At 38.8% G+C, this 19236-nt stretch overlaps 4 protein-coding genes across 7 annotated transcripts; 1 reads left to right on the top strand and 3 right to left on the bottom strand.

Moving 5' to 3' along the window:
- Positions 1-781: 781 nt before the first annotated feature.
- On the bottom strand, positions 782-3181 carry LOC128880142 (protein Rae1). 2 transcript variants are annotated; one of them, XM_054129885.1, is made up of 7 exons: positions 3092-3181; positions 2553-2877; positions 2304-2477; positions 2157-2228; positions 1805-2086; positions 1528-1722; positions 782-1102 (listed from the first exon to the last, which is right to left on the bottom strand). In XM_054129885.1, exons 2-7 carry the CDS (start codon positions 2808-2810, stop codon positions 1016-1018), a joined length of 1068 nt encoding a protein of 355 aa, XP_053985860.1. In that variant the 5' UTR covers positions 2811-2877; positions 3092-3181; the 3' UTR covers positions 782-1015. The 2 variants fall into 2 exon arrangements, with proteins under 2 accessions (XP_053985860.1, XP_053985859.1); XM_054129884.1 differs by lacking the exon at positions 3092-3181 and having other exon boundaries at positions 2553-3043.
- A 373-nt stretch (positions 3182-3554) lies between these two features.
- On the top strand, positions 3555-4712 carry LOC128880145 (NADH dehydrogenase [ubiquinone] 1 alpha subcomplex subunit 7-like). Its single transcript, XM_054129888.1, has 3 exons — positions 3555-3919; positions 4214-4392; positions 4515-4712. The coding sequence occupies exons 1-3, from the start codon at positions 3851-3853 to the stop codon at positions 4576-4578; spliced, it is 312 nt and encodes a 103-aa protein (XP_053985863.1). The 5' UTR covers positions 3555-3850; the 3' UTR covers positions 4579-4712.
- Positions 4696-14136, bottom strand: LOC128880139 (phosphatidylinositol 4-kinase alpha). Of its 3 annotated transcripts, none has more exons than XM_054129878.1 (23): positions 13979-14136; positions 12936-13329; positions 12360-12874; positions 11913-12228; positions 11661-11723; positions 11050-11274; positions 10782-10968; positions 10488-10698; positions 10153-10407; positions 9725-10074; positions 9235-9655; positions 9061-9168; positions 8791-8997; positions 8431-8707; positions 7866-8358; positions 7667-7802; positions 7277-7609; positions 6927-7214; positions 6621-6848; positions 6201-6547; positions 5862-6138; positions 5371-5777; positions 4696-5274 (listed from the first exon to the last, which is right to left on the bottom strand). In XM_054129878.1, the coding sequence occupies exons 1-23, from the start codon at positions 14066-14068 to the stop codon at positions 5049-5051; spliced, it is 6354 nt and encodes a 2117-aa protein (XP_053985853.1). In that variant the 5' UTR covers positions 14069-14136; the 3' UTR covers positions 4696-5048. The 3 variants fall into 3 exon arrangements, with proteins under 3 accessions (XP_053985853.1, XP_053985852.1, XP_053985854.1); XM_054129877.1 differs by having other exon boundaries at positions 9725-10077; XM_054129879.1 differs by lacking the exon at positions 11661-11723 and having other exon boundaries at positions 9725-10077; positions 13979-14135.
- Positions 14137-15122: 986 nt separating this feature from the next.
- On the bottom strand, positions 15123-19200 carry LOC128879884 (probable glutamate receptor). Its single transcript, XM_054129437.1, has 7 exons — positions 18497-19200; positions 17096-17184; positions 16859-17035; positions 16514-16731; positions 15807-16024; positions 15467-15717; positions 15123-15408 (listed from the first exon to the last, which is right to left on the bottom strand). Exons 1-7 carry the CDS (start codon positions 18707-18709, stop codon positions 15201-15203), a joined length of 1374 nt encoding a protein of 457 aa, XP_053985412.1. The 5' UTR covers positions 18710-19200; the 3' UTR covers positions 15123-15200.
- Between the last annotated feature and the right edge of the window lie 36 nt (positions 19201-19236).

A 19236-nucleotide genomic window follows, 5' to 3' on the forward strand; every position in this document is an offset into this window, starting at 1 on the left:
GGAGAGAAAAGCATAGATCCATGCCCCCCCCTGGACTCTTCTTCGCGATATCGCTAGGGAATTATTGCTTAGGAATTCGCAGAATAAACTAAATGTTGTATTTCTTATAAATTAATTGCGTTTCTTTTTTTATCACGAATACGACGTATTCGTTACACCTCTTTCAAACGGTTTTTTGACAAACGTAGGAAAACGACAGGTTTTAACGAATATTAAAACTGTAATCTTGATATCAAGGAAGAAATTACTACGAATTTTTTTGAAAGGATATCTTTAAAAAATCATTATCGAAAAAACATTCATTATTCTTCATTCGTTTTTCATTTCAACGAACATCTAGTAACGATAAATAGAATCATTGTTATTTAATGCTATGTCTACGAGAGATTAATTATTTATTTCTTGACGAGCATAGAGTCGAACGTTGCAGACCCAATGGCAGACAGTACTCCCGAAAGCTTGAACGCTAGAAGCTTGAAGCTTGAAAGCTTGAAAGCTTTCTTCGCTAGAAAGTTCGTTAATATCAATATTCGTTTAAAAACAGAAAATTGGAAACTTAATTGTTTACTTCAATAAAAATGAAAAAGCGCTAGATGAAAGGCAATTTGATTTGCGTATTGATTTTGAGATATTTAAAAGAAAGAAAAAAACGAATTTTTACCGGAATTATTTTTTTACATTTTCTACAATCGTGAAAAAAGAACAAGACTTTTCTCGCATGTATATACAAACTTTGTACAATGGGCTTATATGACAAAGTAATAAAAAAAAATACACAAAAGAAAATGTAAACTACAATTGTATTATATATATCAAAACTATTTACAATTTATTATGATGAAGTAGAGTCGGGAAAGCTGCTTCTATAACTAAACGTTAGAAAAGTTATAATTTATTAATGTGAACGTCATATTATCCTGTAATTGTAATTATAAAAAAACTGTATCTCTGAAAAATGCATTAGAGAATTTAAAAAAAAAACATATTCGTTAGATTAGGAAACGCTTCGTCGGTTTTATGATGTAGCCTTAGGTTTTAGTTCTTCGAAACACGGTCTAAGAAATATGGAGTTTTTCTTCGCTGGATTATAATACTCGTGTCCCTGTAACGTTAATAATACTGTAATTAATAATCCTCTTTTTCTTTTCAATGTTGCGTACAACCTTAAACGGAACGTTAATTTAAAAGACCTTGTTGCTATCAGTAACAATGTTTCTTTAGAAACAATAATGCTGTGTACATAAATTAAATTAATTGAGACTTGTAAAGGTTACGAATGGATATTCGTATAAGTTTTAGTTTCCTTCAATCCTTTAATCATGTGACTAAAATATTTCCATTTTAATAAAGGCAAAAATTCTTCATTTCTTGTTCTTGACATTCGGTTGCAATTGTGTAAACAAGCATAAATCATTCGTTTAATAAACGTTTAGATCGTCCTCGTGAGAAAAATATTCATTAAATAAATTAAACGTTTATTAAATGAATAAATTAAAATAGTATGGTACATAAAAGAAACAATATTACCTTTGACCAATCGTAAGATACGGCATATGCAAATATTTGTCCATTGTGATTAAAGCAGCATCGAGTGATAGGTTGCTCCATGGGATCGGACGATTTTAATTTCGTTCGCGAATCCTTATCCCAGAAACCGAAAGTGCCGTCGCTTCCAACAGTTGCAACAGTGCCATGAACTGGATGAAAGGCAATATCATTCACCTAAAGATAAAAATGTAATTAACCATTGCATTCTTCAACTGTTACAATAACTGGTTTAAAGCTACTTTGTTTTTGTACTAACCGCATAAATATCTTGGTATCCATTAGGCGTTCCATTTACTCTGTGACATTTAAAAGTGAAATTCTCTTTTGTGCTCAAATTTAAATGATGTATCGCCACACGACCCTCCGTACTACCAATTGCAAAACCAGTAGGAACTTTCTTCTTGTCTCTGAAGATTGCAACACATCTATACTGATACTTCAAGTTTAATTCCACAGTTTTGTATTCTCTAGGGCTGCCTTCTAATTGATAAACTATCAGCCCTCTGCCTGCGGTCCCTACCACTGCCATTGGATAATCCTAATCGGATAGAGATAGTTATTATTGACTAGAACGTAAAAGATATTAGGATACGAAAGTGTATACTTACAACATCTGCGCAATAACACCTTTCGATTAAATTCAGAGTCATCGCTGCTTTAGGACTCCGCAAATCCCAAAACTGAAAGATGTTTAATAATTATCATTAGAATATGGAAAATATGATAGGTATAGGAATACTTGAGTAGAAACATACTCTTAACGTTTTATCCCAAGAGCCTGTCATAAGGCACGAATACGTGCTCGCTTTGATCCAGTGACAAGTTTTAATAGGTGCATCGTGCGCAGCGACTTGTATACTCTGATTCGAGGCTAAATCCCAACATTTCGCTGTCTTGTCGCAAGATGCCATGAATACTTTTGTTCCATCCTATTATAGCAATAAAATGAAATAGCCACTCCGATAGAAAAAGGAGAGAATAATGTAGAGAATAATGAGACTTACGTCGATCCAACAAACGTCCAAAACTGGAGCTGCCATGGACTGCATGGACTTGGGCACGGTTTTACCAGACTGTTCAACCTCCCAACAACGAACATTGCAATCCCACGAGCCAGCAACGAGGAAATTCTGAGAAATGGACGCTGGACTGAACGCGAGACTGGAGATAGAGTCGTCCGGAGGTGAAACAACCTCAAAATCTTGCATCGGATTGGACGCCGACGTTGTCCCCGTTCTTAACCCTCCGCTTTGATTGAACATATTCGATTACTGTCGCCCCGACAACGTTCGATTGATAGGAAATTAATTCGTCGTTCGTTGAAACGTCCTAAAAGTATAAAACGCGATTATAGAACCATTCGAGCAAACACGCGTTCGCACCTTTTGTTGCGTCAAGAAAAGCAAAATATTGTTTTGGCGGGGGAAGCTAGTAGTATCGTCATCTAGAGGAGGAATGGGAAAGATTGTGTGGAATAACCTAAAAAAGAGATTATCTTATGGTTTGAATGGAGAAATATTCCATAAAAGAGTAGGAAGCTAACATTAGCAATATCAGGAGGAATTAATTTTTAAGGTTACATATCTAAATTTCAACGTATTGTCTATATATAAACACTCAATCAATTTTATGGACCGAAAAATACTAGCGCATCTAGCGGCGAATCTCGAACTAATTTTGACCAGCTTGTGGGTTCACAAATCGTGCAGGAAACTAACTTTTAGGCTTTTTCAGTGGCGCCATCTATGAAAGAATGCTCCAAGCTTGTCGCGGAATAGTTCAGAATTTCAAACGCTAGATGACGCCACCAATAAAAATGAATAATTTATACGGTTCATTGCATTATAACGCTGCTATATATTAGTTAAAGATGCAAATTTATCATTCCTATGGATAGTTATTTAATTCAGCAATTATTATCGACCTCCTTGGCTAGTCGCGTCATCTAGTGGAACAGTGTGAACTATTTTCGCTACAAACTTGGGCGTTCTGCCACCGATGGGGTCACAAGTATAAATACTAAATTATTCTCAAATTTTATGGAATTTAGAATCTAAAAAAAAAAAATAAAGTATTCTTCACTCAGGGGAAATACTAATTTACTAATTAAGCAATCAATTTTATGATTGTTCTAAACGTAATGACACGTAATCGAAAATACGTATAGTTACCAAGTTTGAAGGAATGACACAGTGATAGTATATAGTAGATTATCTATATATATACAATCTGTCCTTACGAAGACGTAGTAAAAGTGATTTGTTTATTTGACGCTAAACAGTTAAATAAATAATTAAATAAAATGCCTGGTAACGTTGAACATCGAGCAGTAACGCCTCTTTTAAAGGCACTTCGAGATATTATGCGAGGTGTAAGTAATTAATTTTTAGCTAGTACTCGAGTATACCAATCAATTTTTTTAGAAATTACGTAACTTTTTGTTTTTTTAATTTCCGAAAATTGTTCAGATTATTTTTACAAAATGATCTTACACAGTGTCATTAATGATTACCATTTAACGTCACGTCTTTAATTCAAGATTGTACATTATATTTATCACTTTGTTGGTTATGTATAATTTGTATGCATTTAGTTAAATATTTTGTTAATATCATAAATTATATAAATACCAGGAAGTGGTTTGAAGACTGCATCAACTTTGCAGAAACCAGTTGTGGAAGCATTAAGATTCAAGGATCAACTTTCTGCACGTAACCAACCACCACCATCGATACCTGGTGGACCGAACCATAAACTTACCAAAGTTTATTACTATACACGCGATGCTAGGCGTCTTGTTCAACCACCCGTCGAGATATACGCGCAAGGTCGATTAGAATCAGGGTACTTATCACTAATATCATAATAATTTAGCATTTATGTTATACATTTATAAAGCATTTTGTTTGATATTAATTCATAGTTCATTGTAACTAATCGCATACTATTTACCGAATTCATTCTAGGGAAAGCGCATCTACCAAATCTCCAATTCTAACACCAGCTAAAGTTTATATACCCGACAAATAGCAAATGTGATCAAATTCACTGAACATTAGTTGTACTATAGTAATTGCATGTAATAAATTAAGTATCGATTGAGAATTATTATAGAGAAAAATACTGATGTAAGTTTACGAATAAAGATTTTTTTTTTAAAGTAATTTTCCCATTTAATGTTTAATCGATAACAGTACATAAATAATAAACAGAGGAATGTTTTCATATACACGTCTCCTGCGAACGGCAGGCATATAGAATAATTCTTGAGTTTATAATACATTATTACATACATACAGAGCACGACGCTTTCATAAAATTTCTGTGAGTCTACGTATAACATTGACGGTGAGAGGTTTGTACATTCGGCAGATTAGATACTGCCATATCTAACAATACAGTACACCGTGTACCTGTTCAACAATCTTCACGGAAAGAAATGAATTTCTCCGTTCTGGACTAACAATCATAATACGGAAGTCTCTCTCAAACGTAATAATTTAATAAGGAATTTGATTCTGATAATACTGTATCATGTCGTAAGTTTTCGTACGGAAGTTGAGGTAGCTGTTGCGTATTACATTGAGCATAAAGGCCGCTGCTTCGCGATCGGTAGCTGTCGGTACGAATCTACCGCGTAGAAGCTTGATCGTCTGTCCACGGAAACAGGGTAACCCGGTATCGAGCATCAGAGAAACCAGAGAAATGATTGCCTCTTGATAAGGCCTGGAAGAGAACATTGTGATTCGAATAAAATTTCTATGATGAAGCACTAACGAGAGGAGATTCGAGGATGATTAAAAACATTGTAAATACATTTACCTCACCGCGAGGAAAGCTTGTACGCACAATTCCATGAACCAACGGAAGGGCGCCGCCTCCATTTTACCTCCCATTACGAGCACCATTTCATCAGTCAGTTTAATATCAGGCTCAAATCCTAGGTTACCACCTGGTGAACTCTCGAACATGAACCCAAAATCGATATGTATGATATGACCTTCGGTGTCCAGCATAATGTTGCCGTTGTGGCGATCCTTTATTTGCAAGAGATACGTGATGACGCTGTAAGCGGCCATTGATCTCACGAAATTTCGACGAACGTTTTGGAATTCTTTTGTCGTTTCGTCGCCGTAACGAGTGATGAAATATTGATACATGTCGATGTCGGTTGTTCGACCAAGTTGATCGCGAGACGTCGCGTTTGGTACGCATTCTATAACGCCACACTGAAACGTGCGTCGATATCAATGATTGCACGATACTTTTTATAAGAGTACACTTAATGATATTATAAATATGAAATAACTTACTCCAGGCGCTGTAGCTACTACTCTGTACGGGAATAAAAATAGATTCAATCCAACTTTCTGGAATATATTTTTGAAAATACTGATCACTTGCAGAGCTAGCATATCTTGTCTAACGTCGTCGCCGACTTTGAAGATGGCAGCCTGCCACGTTTCTTTCGTCGGGTCTCTTTTAATTTCCACTTTCCCATTAGCTGATACAGCCAACGCGATATTTTCTAATTCGTTAATACCATATTTTTGTACTTTGAAACGCGCCAAAAACGGTGCTTTCGCGGCACTGTAAATCGTAAAAAGTGTATTAAACACGGTTGGTGAATTTGTTCTAAACGCGTTGCTCACCTCTGCATAGGAGTTCCGCTTTTATAATCGATATCAAGAACCATGGCTTCAGGGTTAGACGGTAAATAGCAACCAGGTTGTACTTTTATCTGAGCCAAAGCCTTCAAGCACGCCTTTTTGCGTTCAGGACCTTTGGGGTATGGCCTTATCTCACCAGAAATATTTGTAATTTTTTCAAAGAATTCGAATTCCCTTTCGTAGAACTGTTTCGCTGGACCAGACAACGATCCCAGGATACTCTTCACCAGCGAGTCAAGTATATCGAAGAGAACGGGATCCTTTATTTGTCTATCTTCGTCCATGTACATGTTTGTATGCATGTTCCAAATTAATTGATGCGCCACTACCTGTACACAGTAAATAAAAATATGGGCGACCGAATTAAGAGGGATTAAGATACAGGTTTCTTTCGTAACTTACCTGCGAACGTTTCGAAATTTTCTTGATAAATTCTATAACATAACCCATGGTATCGTGACGCACTGCTTGCACGAGTTGAGGTATATAGAAAAGCACAGCATCCGCTGGGTAACTGCTCAGCACCTCTACCGCGTACTGCGCAGAGATCGGATGATGAGGAAACTGACGGGAAAAGTACGCCAGTGCTTGAATAGGTGACACTCTTTCCCATGTCAACATGTACACCAACTGAAGCACAATCGGTTAACGAATTAGAATTTTAAACTGCAACAAATTTCCAAGGTTTTTATTGGAAAGGTGTCTCACCTCAGGTACGTCGTTCAGTAACGTATCCGTTGTAACCAGGTATTGCAGAGCTTCTGGCACGTGCATGACTGGCACGGGTTTGAGACGTACCAGTACGCACACTTCTTTGATAATAATTTCGGAATTCTTCAGTCGAGCAGGCAAAAATGTAGCGAGAACAGGACTGATTTGCCACGCGAGACGCGTGTATTCGCGCCACTTGTCGTTCATGCCCTTGGCACGCCATTCCGCGATACTCGATTCACCTGCAAGCGCAAGTTCCTGTCTTCCACCGGGATTCCTCCAGACCTACGTCGATATCCAGTACTGAAGAAATGACTGTTTAATGAAAAATATAATATTTAACTTACCAGCAACATTTCTATTTCCACTGCCAATAATTCCAGAATCAAGTTTCGCTTCTTTATGTAATCTTTTACGAAAACATTAGCGTTCATGACGCGCTTGCTACGATTGCTACGTTTACTCAGAGTGTTGCTACTGGTGGACATTGGGACAGTATTAATCCATACGCTCGACGGGGTTTTCGAAAACTCGGTGTTCGTTGTACCCAGAGCTGTGTTCAGCGAGCCGATTGTCTCACTATGCCCAAAACCACTCGTCGCGTAGGACTGGGTCGTTAGCATCTCAAATTCACCATCGTTACCAGTCATCACCAGATATTTTTTATCGCTGTGCATAACCTGCAAGGCCATAAAGCGGACAATGGTGGTTCCGATTAAAGAGATTAATTTATATACCTGCCAGAAGCGTATGAGCGTGACCAAATCCTCGCGCAGTTGATCGAGTTCTTGCGTTGGCACTTGACGATCCCGACAGAAGTAATCCAAACAGTTACAATAAACGCGTTCGCGTAATACATTTTTGCTCAACGTCCTGCGGACGAAACTCGTTATTCACCCGCTTATTCTCTACTCGGTACTACATCCTTCACGATACCTTGGCAAAGTATCTCCTTGAAGGAGAAACAATCCGCAAGAGAGCAGTTTAAAGCGCACCCCCACCGCAGCAACGTGTCGACTCATTCCAGGTTCCTCGCCGGAACCACCAACGGTCATTGGCAGCGTCCTGTGCAGCAGGGTGGCGATCATGTCGACTGTCTCCTGACAGCAATACTTGGCAGTTTCGATTAATTCCACGATAAAGCCGACCCAAATTTCGTGAGGCTTCACCAGAGGGGGATTCGGGCCTAATTTGCATCCTTCGTACACTGCCAGCGGGCTGACTTCCTCTTCATTTGGGGCGAACAGACCCATCCTCTTATCAACGGTGTACTGCCACGCGACAAGCATTTCTTGTAAGAAGCGTAGCTTGAGATCAGGCCTGACCGTGAGTATCCATTGCCAACATTCGACCGCTGTGGTCATGGATGCGGCAGTGAATAATTCTATCTGCGAGGATGCTACCGTATGCAGCAATCGTCTGTGTATTCCTAAAAATATACAGTAACGTGCAGCAAGGAGAATAATGGAATCGATAATTATAAATTATCGTTACAAATTACCAGGCATGGAGATCAAGAGTGCTGTGGCACGCCAAAGAGAGCTACGATGTTTGAGATCGTTGCGAGTGCGACAGCTCATCCAAACGGCTTCGATCAACAGGTCGATAACTTTGTTTCTGTTTTCTTCCAAAGGTATCTCCGTGGTGGAAGATTCCGTTTGCGCTAAGTAAAGTATTCCGGCTATTTCTCCGGCGTACCGCGATCGCGTCGACATCATCGACAAAAGCCACGAGCTCGCGCCTTTCGGACATCGTGGCCGTTTATCTAACGAATTAGTCTGCAATAACATACGTTTTATGGTTTCGTAGGTAAATCACTGTTTCGTAGGATATTTCACTATTTTACAGGAAATAGTTTTACGTTTGGCAAGGCGGACATTGGAACAGCAAGGTCCACAAATTCGAGGACCGAGTCTGTAGACAAACACAAACCAGAATGATGTTTCAATCCGGACGACGGTATCTGATTCACATATTCTTGTAAGTGCGATCTGGTGGCCTGCGGCGCCCACTTCATGGCTTCCTGCACTATGCCTTTGCACCTCGCGGTGAAATCTTTCACGATGATCTGAATTACGGAATTCGGTTTCAATCTTGGACTAATTTTCACGCGCAACAATCGCATACGTACCTCTCTCGCTTCCGATGTATCCATGAGTTCGATGCTGTACGGTGTACTTGGTATTCGCAGAATTGGCGTTTCTTCGTTTGGATCAATTTGTAACGAGAAGGATAAAATCTGTAAAAACGGTTATTATTCAGCTTTTATTAATATTCAATTACGTAGAACGAAGGGGAATTATACCTGTAATATGTCCAGCATGCTCCATAGCACCTTGCAATTCCACAAAAGATGCGGGAATGCATCCACCAAAGCGCTGAGATATTTATCAGCTATCCGTCTAATTTGCTTGTGCACGTGATTGAAATGCACGAGTAGAAATTGTGCATGATTCTCGAGTTGCATCTCTCGCTTCTCGTCCTTTGGTTTACGCTGCATAGCGTCCTTAAATTTAACAAAGACGAAATCGGCGACGCAACACACGCACTGCCACATACCACTCTTTTCCTTTTGCAAATAAGTATCGCATAGATACTCCATGATCGGCTGCAAACTTGGCTCGGGGCTGTTTTCCACTCTTAACGTTTCTAACCAATACACGGATAATAAATATGTGCACTGAGCGAACTGCAATTTCGTTACGTATTGCGATATGTCGTTGTTCCTGTGAAACAAACCGTTAATTCGTCTGCTATTGCTACTGTTACTAATAAGGATTAGAAAAAGTATTCACCGAGTACTCAATTTTAATATTTGATTCCTCAGTTCCTGCAACTCGTTCAACGAGACGCTGTCGTTCCGTACAGCCGAAGTATACTGCAATTCCCTCATTTCGAATCGAGCGCTGGTTTGTGAAATAAGATAAGGCGATTTCACAGCGATTTCCTTCACGCCCTCGTGCCACTCCGGGGGCCACAATCTTGCTGCTTGATCACTAGCGAAATCCATCACAACGCAATACAGCCAGAAGTCCTTAAAAAGTTTCAACAATCTCTTCTCTGGATGTCTAATCGGCGAAAGTCGTCGTACTAATATAGCGATCACGGGAATTAGCACACCCAAATTTCCTGCGCTACTCGCCGCCTTCTGGTATACAAAGTAATACAATGAATATAATTATTTTTCTTCTCTAAAATTGATGTTGTTGCATGTATTAATTACCGTTGCAGTAACATTGTTCGACACCTTGTCACTGGCACGTTTACCCTCCAATCCAAGCTGAACGAAAAGTTCAAGCAAATGAAGCAGCAGATCGTCCAATTCCGACGCACCCTGTAGATTCGCTGCAATATTCGCAAGAGCGTTTGTGACTGCATTAGCCACGTGACAATACTGTTTGCGGTCGTCGTTCGCGGCATAAGTCGCAGTGCTCGAGCCCAACGACATGGAGAACATCTCCATTATGTCTCCGTAAATCTGGAATAAGATTCGTTTATACTTTATTACGCTACAATTGCATGTCGATTTAGTTCTTCGTGATCGATCTTAAACTCAACCTTTGGCTCGCATTTCGCAATTATCATACAGCCTAATTGATCCACGATCAGAAAATCAAGATCGCTCGGTGCACGGCAGAATATTTGCTGGAAAAATGAGAATATCGTGCGCATGGTCCTCGGAGTGTCTTTCAGCGCAACGGCGACATGTCCCAACATGATTACTATGTTTTTGGAAATTAATTCGCTATTCGTCTTCTCATCTGAATCGCTAAAATGATTGAAATCAATTAAAACTATAACACGAAACATTGCAGGAATATTCTAAAATTGCTTTAGCTTTTGCAACCGTACCCATCGGATATATCAGCAGCGAACAATCTGTTCGAAACACTGGCGACCAATGCTGGTACGCAATCTGCATTCACAGAGTGAGCAGCTTCCAAAGCGATGCAAAGGTTACCGATGGCCGCATCGCGGAGCTTTTCAAAGGCCATTTGCGCGGACGATGTTGTTTCTTTCATATTTTGCATTTCTTTTCCTGAAAAAGAAACATTTCGTCGATACTCTTCATGAAACAGTGCGTCGCACTTGGCGATAACAGTTAGCAGTTTTTAATCACCTTTCCCATGTTGCTGACGATGGAGTTTAAGAAGTATAGGCGATGGAACGACGAGAAAGTCTCGAAGGTAATATATAGACGTACTCGCTATGTTAGGAAACTTCTGCGCTAACTTTCCCAACCCTTCCAAGCACACCATCAGTAGAGGCATATGAGCCAGCACCAATTTTGGTCCATGATTGGAGTTAATCTTTTCGACCAGACGGCCACACAAACTATCAGCACCTGTGGTTAATTATGCTCTCTTGAGCTACGTTTTATAAATTCACGGTGGGCACGCAGCTATTCATGAGTCGAATAACTGAATTGTTTAGAAATCCTTTCAGAGAACGAGAAGTAAGTCTTTATGGAAACTAATCTCTGAACGACAATGCTCTAAAACGCACAAAAACGAGTGAAACCAGTGAATGTTAACTTGATTGTTTGCTAAGAATCGATCAAACGGTTAGAGTGAGGTAAGAAACTAGCATTTAGTGGTATGAAAAAAAAAAAAAAAGAAGAAACATAAGGCCAGCTAGGTCAACGCGTGTATTCGTTAGTTAAAACTATTGAGAGTTATCGTAGATGTGGGACAATCAATCGAAATACAAAGTAGGCTGAAGTTCGAATACCCTCGCCGATCAGCATCGAACTGATATCTGCGAATAGCGCGGATAAATCATACTGGTCTCTCACTGCAAAAATAATGTAACAGATGTGTACATTTCAACAACATTAACAAATGAAACGCTTGAAATGACGCTTGTTTCGAATAATAACTTTACACAAAACGACAATTATAATATAACGAAATCATGCAAGTAACTCTATCTGGTCTTTTAGCGTATGTATAGGTCTTGATTTATAATTAAGGGTCTGTTTACCAGTTTCATCGCCGATTGCCCACACAAGGAGGTCAACGCACGCAGAATTAGCCATTACGTTTACTTTAAATCTATTTACAGTTCGAAAATTTGTGTCCATGTCTTCGCGCTCACTGGCGTCGTGCTGGCGTGATTGTAATTCCGTTTGGCCTGATAAAAAGAGTCCTTTCACAAACTCCTGCACATCTCTTGTGAAAGGAGCAGGCAGGTCGCGTTGATTTTGCAACAATTCCCGCAAAAGAGCAACCATTACTAGATTCATTGTTTCGTTGAACGTCCGGTAAGGAAATATTTGCACCTGATCTAAATTATAAATCTAAACAAAGCAATGGAATATAACTAGTAAGAAGACTTCTCTTCTCTAGAGTTATTATTCGTTGTCTATTCTATTCTATTATTATTCTCTTAAAATTTGTCCCCCTTCGATAAGAATATAACGAAACTAACTTGATTGGCCTCTTCGTCGAGAAACGTTAGAATCTCTTTGGTGAGTAATTTTTTTGCCAAGGCTAGCACGCTTTGCAAATGAACCACGCTAAATTGCATCCCGGCTCTCCTCTCGGGGCTTTCGTTGCATCGCATTTGAGGGAACTGATTGAAGCTCGATCCGTATCTGCTGAAGAAGTACGTAGCTGGGTCGTAGGGCACCGACGAGTACGAATGCAACGACGGTCGTTTAGCGCAAGGGAAATCGTAGTCCCCAGTTAGAAGGCTAGGAGTGTTATCAATGGCCGGATGAGGATTCAAGTTGCCACTTAAAGAACGTGGGATAATCGGTCGGAAATTGGGAAAGCTATGTTGTTTCTTTTCCGATGTTAAATGTGTTTCTGTGTTTGCTACAGAGAGGGGTGGTTCTGGTTTTGGGAAAATGCGACAAAGGAGAGGCGGATCTGTACACGCGAAACGACCCATCGATCGGGCTAAACCGATCAAGACTGGAACTATGGATTTGCATAACGACACTGGAAGAAATAAAAGTATAATTAAAATTGTATACAAATTTCTAATGTGGAGAACACTTACGCTTTGCTTGCATTCCTCTGTTGCCATTTTGATCTTTGTATCCTCTTATAAGATTTGTCAGAACCGTTAATATTTCTACCTGGGTAGAAATGATCTCTTCGCGTACAGGTTCGCATCTGACCGCGACATCGCTGAGCAATGTGTTCAAACAGAAACTGAACCTTTCCGCAACAGGAATACGTTCCGTAGGGGAGCATCTGATTTCATCCAACCAAACAGCTTTGGGAAGACCACGTAGTAGTCGCAAAAGATAAGGCAATATTCGATCCCTGTGTTGCAGACCGGATTCCAGAAAATATATTCCCAAAGCGATGGTCGCGTCCTGACCTCTTTGGTCCAACCGATATATACCTTGAGCAGATTCTTGCGGGCATAGTTTGAACAACTGTATTACCTATGTAAACAAAACATTGCTTTAATACATTATTCGTTCAAAAAGTGTTACAAAAAGATTGGTTACAGAAGAATGAATTAAATCTTTGCAATACATGTTTTAATACAAATGGAAAATTCTATTTTTTTGGGACCTAAATTGTTTATTTTAATTGTCATTGGTCCTATCTTTTAAAGTATGTAATTATAGAAACTTGTAGTGGCATGAATTAGGCTTTCTCGGTGATGTTTGTGTCTTTCAAAAGAATGTTTTTATTAAGTCTTTCATAATTTGAATATATGAATCATTCGATGTATAAATACTAACAGATATTAAGGGTGCGTCTCGAATATATTAATAAATGAATATTCGATGACTCGTTCGTAAAGTTGTGCTTGAACGACACATTTCTGTGTACAGTGGTCATTAAGTCTGTGACATATGACGGGAGCCGATTTTTTTTAGAAGAAGAGTGACATTAATTAATAACTGCAAATATGTAATTGACGTGTTAAATAGCTGGTAGATTGTCCTTCGAATTATATCACCGGATGACATATCAGGATGTCAGCTGACACGTCCTTAAAGCTAACCTATATCTGATATGATATCCGATATGAAATATCGAACTGAATGCCAATATTACCGAAAGGATTCGAAATCAACGCACCTTTTCCCATGGCGTAGGCTTGATCGCTGCTAAACATCTAGCCAAATGTTGAACGGCTTTCGAGAAAAATAACTTCTCGTCTGCCACCATTTTGCCCACTGCTCGCTGCTGCCCACTCGGAGCTCGCTCCACGAATGCCGTTGATATCGTCTGCTGGCCCCCCTTTGACAGGCAACCATCGCTACTAGTTCTATAGATACTGGAATTGTGGTTCTGATAATGGTAACTTCCTTATCGACACCGCAGTGGATTATCACCTAAACTTTGACGGAAACTTCTTTATCGAGAAGAGGATCTCTTTTACCGTCTTTTGTTTCGTTTGTCTTTTCGAATTTCTGATTGATTTTGTTAATTAATAAATTGCTTTCTGGTTGTTAAAACGTGTGATCATTAATACTTGAAAATGTAACCACTTATATTCTGAACATAAATTTATTATAGTCTCAAGTGCTATAGAATGTGGCGACCTCTACTTCAACGAGAGTCAAAGAAAGGCGCGTAGCTTTTCGATAAAAACATTTTCCACCGGAAGGCGGGAAAAATACAGGAAACGCCTAGCGCCACCTTTTGTCCCAACTTTCTTTTCTTCCGAGAAGCGAAGGAGAAAGTCAGTTGGTGGATAGCGTTTGGGAAGAAATCATTAGAGAGAGTTAAACAGAATTAGTCGTTTTCTTGTAAAAGTCCTTAAAAGAAGTGTATATAGTTTTTCTGTATATAAACGTATAGTTATTTCTATATATAATAAAAATAGTATAGTCGTGTGAAAACAGTGTACATAATATATATATATATATGTCCTTTCGCGCCTTTTAAATACGCTCCTGCCTAAACGTCGATAAAACAGAAATTGAATTAATCAATTAAACAGCCACAAGAATATAACCATTGGCGCCATCTCTGAATGATTGTACGAAGTTTCTCGCTACAAACTTACGAGTTCATCCTCTGAGAGTTACTATTCTTTGAATAACCAAGAGATTGACTCAAGTTGTATTTAAAAAATAAATTTTGTATGAAGATCCTCGTAAATAAATGAATTAGAAACGAGATTCAAGATGGAGCTTGGCTTTTTTTGTCTGCCTTTGATGTCAGAGGTTAAAATGAAATTGAAATATGGTGTATCACACTTATTATATTAGTTATTTATATTACACAAATTACTCGTGAGTGTGATGATAAATTTTCGGAAAACGAAAATCGGTTGGGAGAGGTTCAAACGGGGTTAATTACTATAATAAAATATCAGAATCTCAAGTATGAGGGTGTTAAACGAGATCAGCATTCCAAAGGCGAATATTAGGAGGATTAAATACACTTGCTCCATAATAATTGGTTCCGTTTCGTTCGCCACGAATTCGTTAACGTTATTCGGTTCTATCCAACGACGCTTCAACAGTGCCATTATACCGACTTCGTATAATCTGAGTATCCTGTGGAGTTGAAACTGTTCAATCTAAATTGTTTTCAATTTTTATCGAAGCTATTTACCCTATATCGATGGATTTTTTGTAGCTAAAGCTCCTTGAAATCCCAGAAACCGAGTACCCGTCGTGCAGGGGATACCCCGTGGGATTTAAATGGCAGATGTACGATCCAGCAGCCATTTTTATATCCACGCTCTGAAATATCGCGTTTTGAGTTCCCTGCGCGCACGCCATTTTGTACATCTCCTCCTCGGTGTCGAAATATTTCACTCGGTTCTTTCTTTGTAACTTTTTATACGTGGGATCGTTAAACAACTAAAAAGAAAATAGTTACAGCGTGTATAATCAACTGCGTTCGTTTAAAACGATGGAAATATCTCGATGAAATAAATGAATTCCTCCACCTTAAATGCTGCGCTGTTCATAGAACCTTTTAAACAAAGAATATTGTACGACGAGTCGTCCAGTAAAGACTTCAAATCGTGGAAAGGCGGGGTGTTGTTGGTTTGAGTCAAGTAGACTATCAAAAGTGCGCCAAAAGCTATTCTTAGTAAACATGAAAACAAGCCCAGACAGAATTCCACGATTCTCAAGCTCTTGCTCAAACTGCTCGGAAGATAATCTACAAAGTTAACGTAATTTCACAAAGCAGTAAGCTTTGATAACCGTTCGAGGCTAATCTTAACACTTTACCGACCGGTAACCGATTAATTTTGGCTTTTTGTCTCCAACGTTTACCGACCGGTGGCCGATTAATCAGCTTTTTCTCCCCAACGCTCACCGACCGGTAAATGTTTAATCGGTTGCTATGATAACTAACAAGTATTACTTTGAATTGAAATTCTAGTTCCTTTTTTTTTCATACAATTCCTGGTGGTAGGGAAGATCCGCGGCCGAGTGGCCGGTGAGAAGTGAATAAGATGTTGAACCGCTACCGGTCGGTAAAGTGTTAAGCGGAGTTACCACATGCCAAGTTTACCGACGCCAGTAACTATCCGGAAACGTGCATTTTCGATTTACTGGCGCCAGTAGTGACTGCTTATGGGAACACCGCTGTACAGAATGAGTTATCGGGATGCTTAGGCTAGATTAGATTGTTCTTCTTTTTTACTTTGATCGCAAATCGTGCCAAAATTGTAGAAGAATACGTCGACCAGGCTCGTTTTGAGCTTTCTGCGCGTTATCTTCGATTCCATCATTTGCGCCAGGTAGCTGCAAAGGCACAGCAGAAAGTACGTGGATAAAATAGCGTACCAGACTTTCCGCGAGAATATTTTCACCATCCATGTAGGGTTGTGTTGAATGTCGCGTCGAGCGTACAGACGAAAACTGAAAATAAATTTGGATAGAATTTGTGAATTTGTAGCAGTTAAACAAATTAAATAAGAAGTAAGAAATTCTATCGAGTTTTAGTCGGACCTCCAACGGAAGTGAACCTATCCAAGGGACAACTTGCCTGCCTCTCCACAGCGGAATTGAGAATTGGACAGCCACAAGTCGCATTGGGATGGCTTCCAGTCTAGGTATCACGTCCGTTTCATTTTTTCGGATTATATTTAACAAACCACTTCTATACGTGCCAGTGAAATCTGGGAAACCTAGACTCTTTTGGGTCACAAGAATCGGTTTTAACCTGAAACGAGCGTGAACAATACGTCGTGCACTTTTTACCTCAGTAAAAATATTCGTTTACGTGAAATTCAAGTATTCCGAAAGGGTGTTCCAGACTTCCCCAATCGCTCCTGTGATCCGATTGCCATTCCTGTTGACGAGGTTGGTGATCTTCGATGCGAGAAAAACGCAGACAAAAGAAGAAAGAAGTATCAATAACACTAGTTTGCAGCCAAAATGTACATTCAATGCCACAATTTTTTCCTTATGTATTTTGGCCTACTAAACACGAAAATCGCAAGAAAATTTTTTTCTATGGATAGGTTTTTTTTATATGAATTTTTGAATTTTTTTTCGACTTTTTTCTGACATACGTTCACATTTTAGGCCATATCTCGAGTTAGAAACGTCCGATTGAGTCGCACAAGACGCTATTTTAAAGGTAATCGAATTTCCAACCATTGCTTTGGACATTATTTTCCAATCGGTTCAATAGTTTAAGTGTTATCCTAACTCCGGTATTTATCCATAGATTTTCTTCAACAAAAGCTTGTTTTCTTTGTAAAAGTGCGATCTATACGTAGACAATAAGGAACTGGAAATAATTTGACAATTTCTATTTGTCCATGGCGATGGAAGAAATATTCGTGTTCTATTTTACCCGAAGAAATCAAAGTTTCTCATACATATTGGCTCGTAACACTTAAACTATTGAACCGATTGGAAAATAATGTGGAAAGCAATCGTTGGAAATTCGATTACCTTTAAAATGGCGTCTTGTGCGACTCAATTGGACGTTTCTAATTCGAGATATGGCCTAAAATGTGAACGTATGTCAGAAAAAAGTCGAAAAAAAATTCAAAAATTCATATAGAAAAAACCTATCCATAGAAAAATTTTTTCTTGCGGTTTTCGAGTTTAGTAGGCCAAAATACATAAGAAGAAATCCAAGACCTGAATCATATTATATGGCAGTGCCCAGACTACGAAAACGAACGTAAGGCATTAGAAACAAATCTGCTTAAAAGCAAGTACTGTTTCCCTCTTTGCATTAGTTCCTTTCTGTTTAAACCTGATATAAAAGGTCTGAAAATGATTTACAACTTTTTCAAACAATGTTCGGTAAGAATTTAGAAATTATGTAACACACATATATATAACACTGTACTTACTATACAGAGCATTTGATTTAAGGTAGTTGTAAATAAATAGATGAAATGAAGTAAATTCAAGTTACACTCTAAGTCATATTGTAAAATAACCGTGTATGTACTATACAATTTGCTATATAAACCTTGTATATGCTATATAAACCTTGTATGGTTTAAAGCAATAAATAAATAAATAAATAAATGAATAAATAAATAAATACATAAGAAAAAAATTGTGGCATTGAATGTACATTTTTTTTTGTTATTCTGTAAACTAAGGTAATTAGTAAAAAAGAGTTTAAATTCCAAGAAATTAAGTGGACACTCCGTACCTCGAAATAGGAGAACTTGACGACTCTTCCCTGAAAGTTGTGCGTCTCCTTTGCTCGACTCTCGTCGAGAATCTCCTGTTTTATCGCCGCAAAGTCTGGAATGCCGAATATCGGCACGAAATCCTGAGTCCTTTTGTCCCATATCGCACCGTTAGCGGATTGCGTAGGTCGCAGGATTACCTGCATCGTCGCAAGTAACAGTAATCCTTTCATGGAGATCTCGAACGATGGTCAACTTTTAGATAGAATGGTAGGAATAGTGCAACGTCATCGAAGCAGCAGGCGAGTATGCACGGAACAATCGTAGTTTTTGAATAATCGTCAGCCTGATTGGTGCTCCCGCTACTTCCAGTGTCGCGTGTTTGTACATTTTTAATTTACAATGTAGCAATCGCCAGGTGCGAGCTTGACTTTTTAATGGAGTTTCGCGTAACGTACACGGTTTTCAAAGTAGACGATTAATAATTCACGAGTATTTCTCTTTGCTATAGTTACGTTGGTTATTATTAAAAATGAATATAAAACTACAAATAAAGTGGTGGCAAAGTAGGACAAGTTGGTGGTATTTGCGAAAGATTGGAATGAAAGAATACAGTATTGTCTCGAAATAAGCAACTGTAGGAGTCTAAACGAAAAATAAGGCACGGAGATTCGAACCCACGATCCTTGGATCTACGGTCGACTGTTTTACCTACACGACCAATCCTTCTCCAAAAAAAATAACACCCGTGCTCGATCGA

The sequence above is a fragment of the Hylaeus volcanicus genome, chromosome 7 (genome assembly GCF_026283585.1).
Source record: "Hylaeus volcanicus isolate JK05 chromosome 7, UHH_iyHylVolc1.0_haploid, whole genome shotgun sequence".
Classification (NCBI taxonomy): Eukaryota; Metazoa; Arthropoda; class Insecta; order Hymenoptera; family Colletidae; genus Hylaeus; species Hylaeus volcanicus.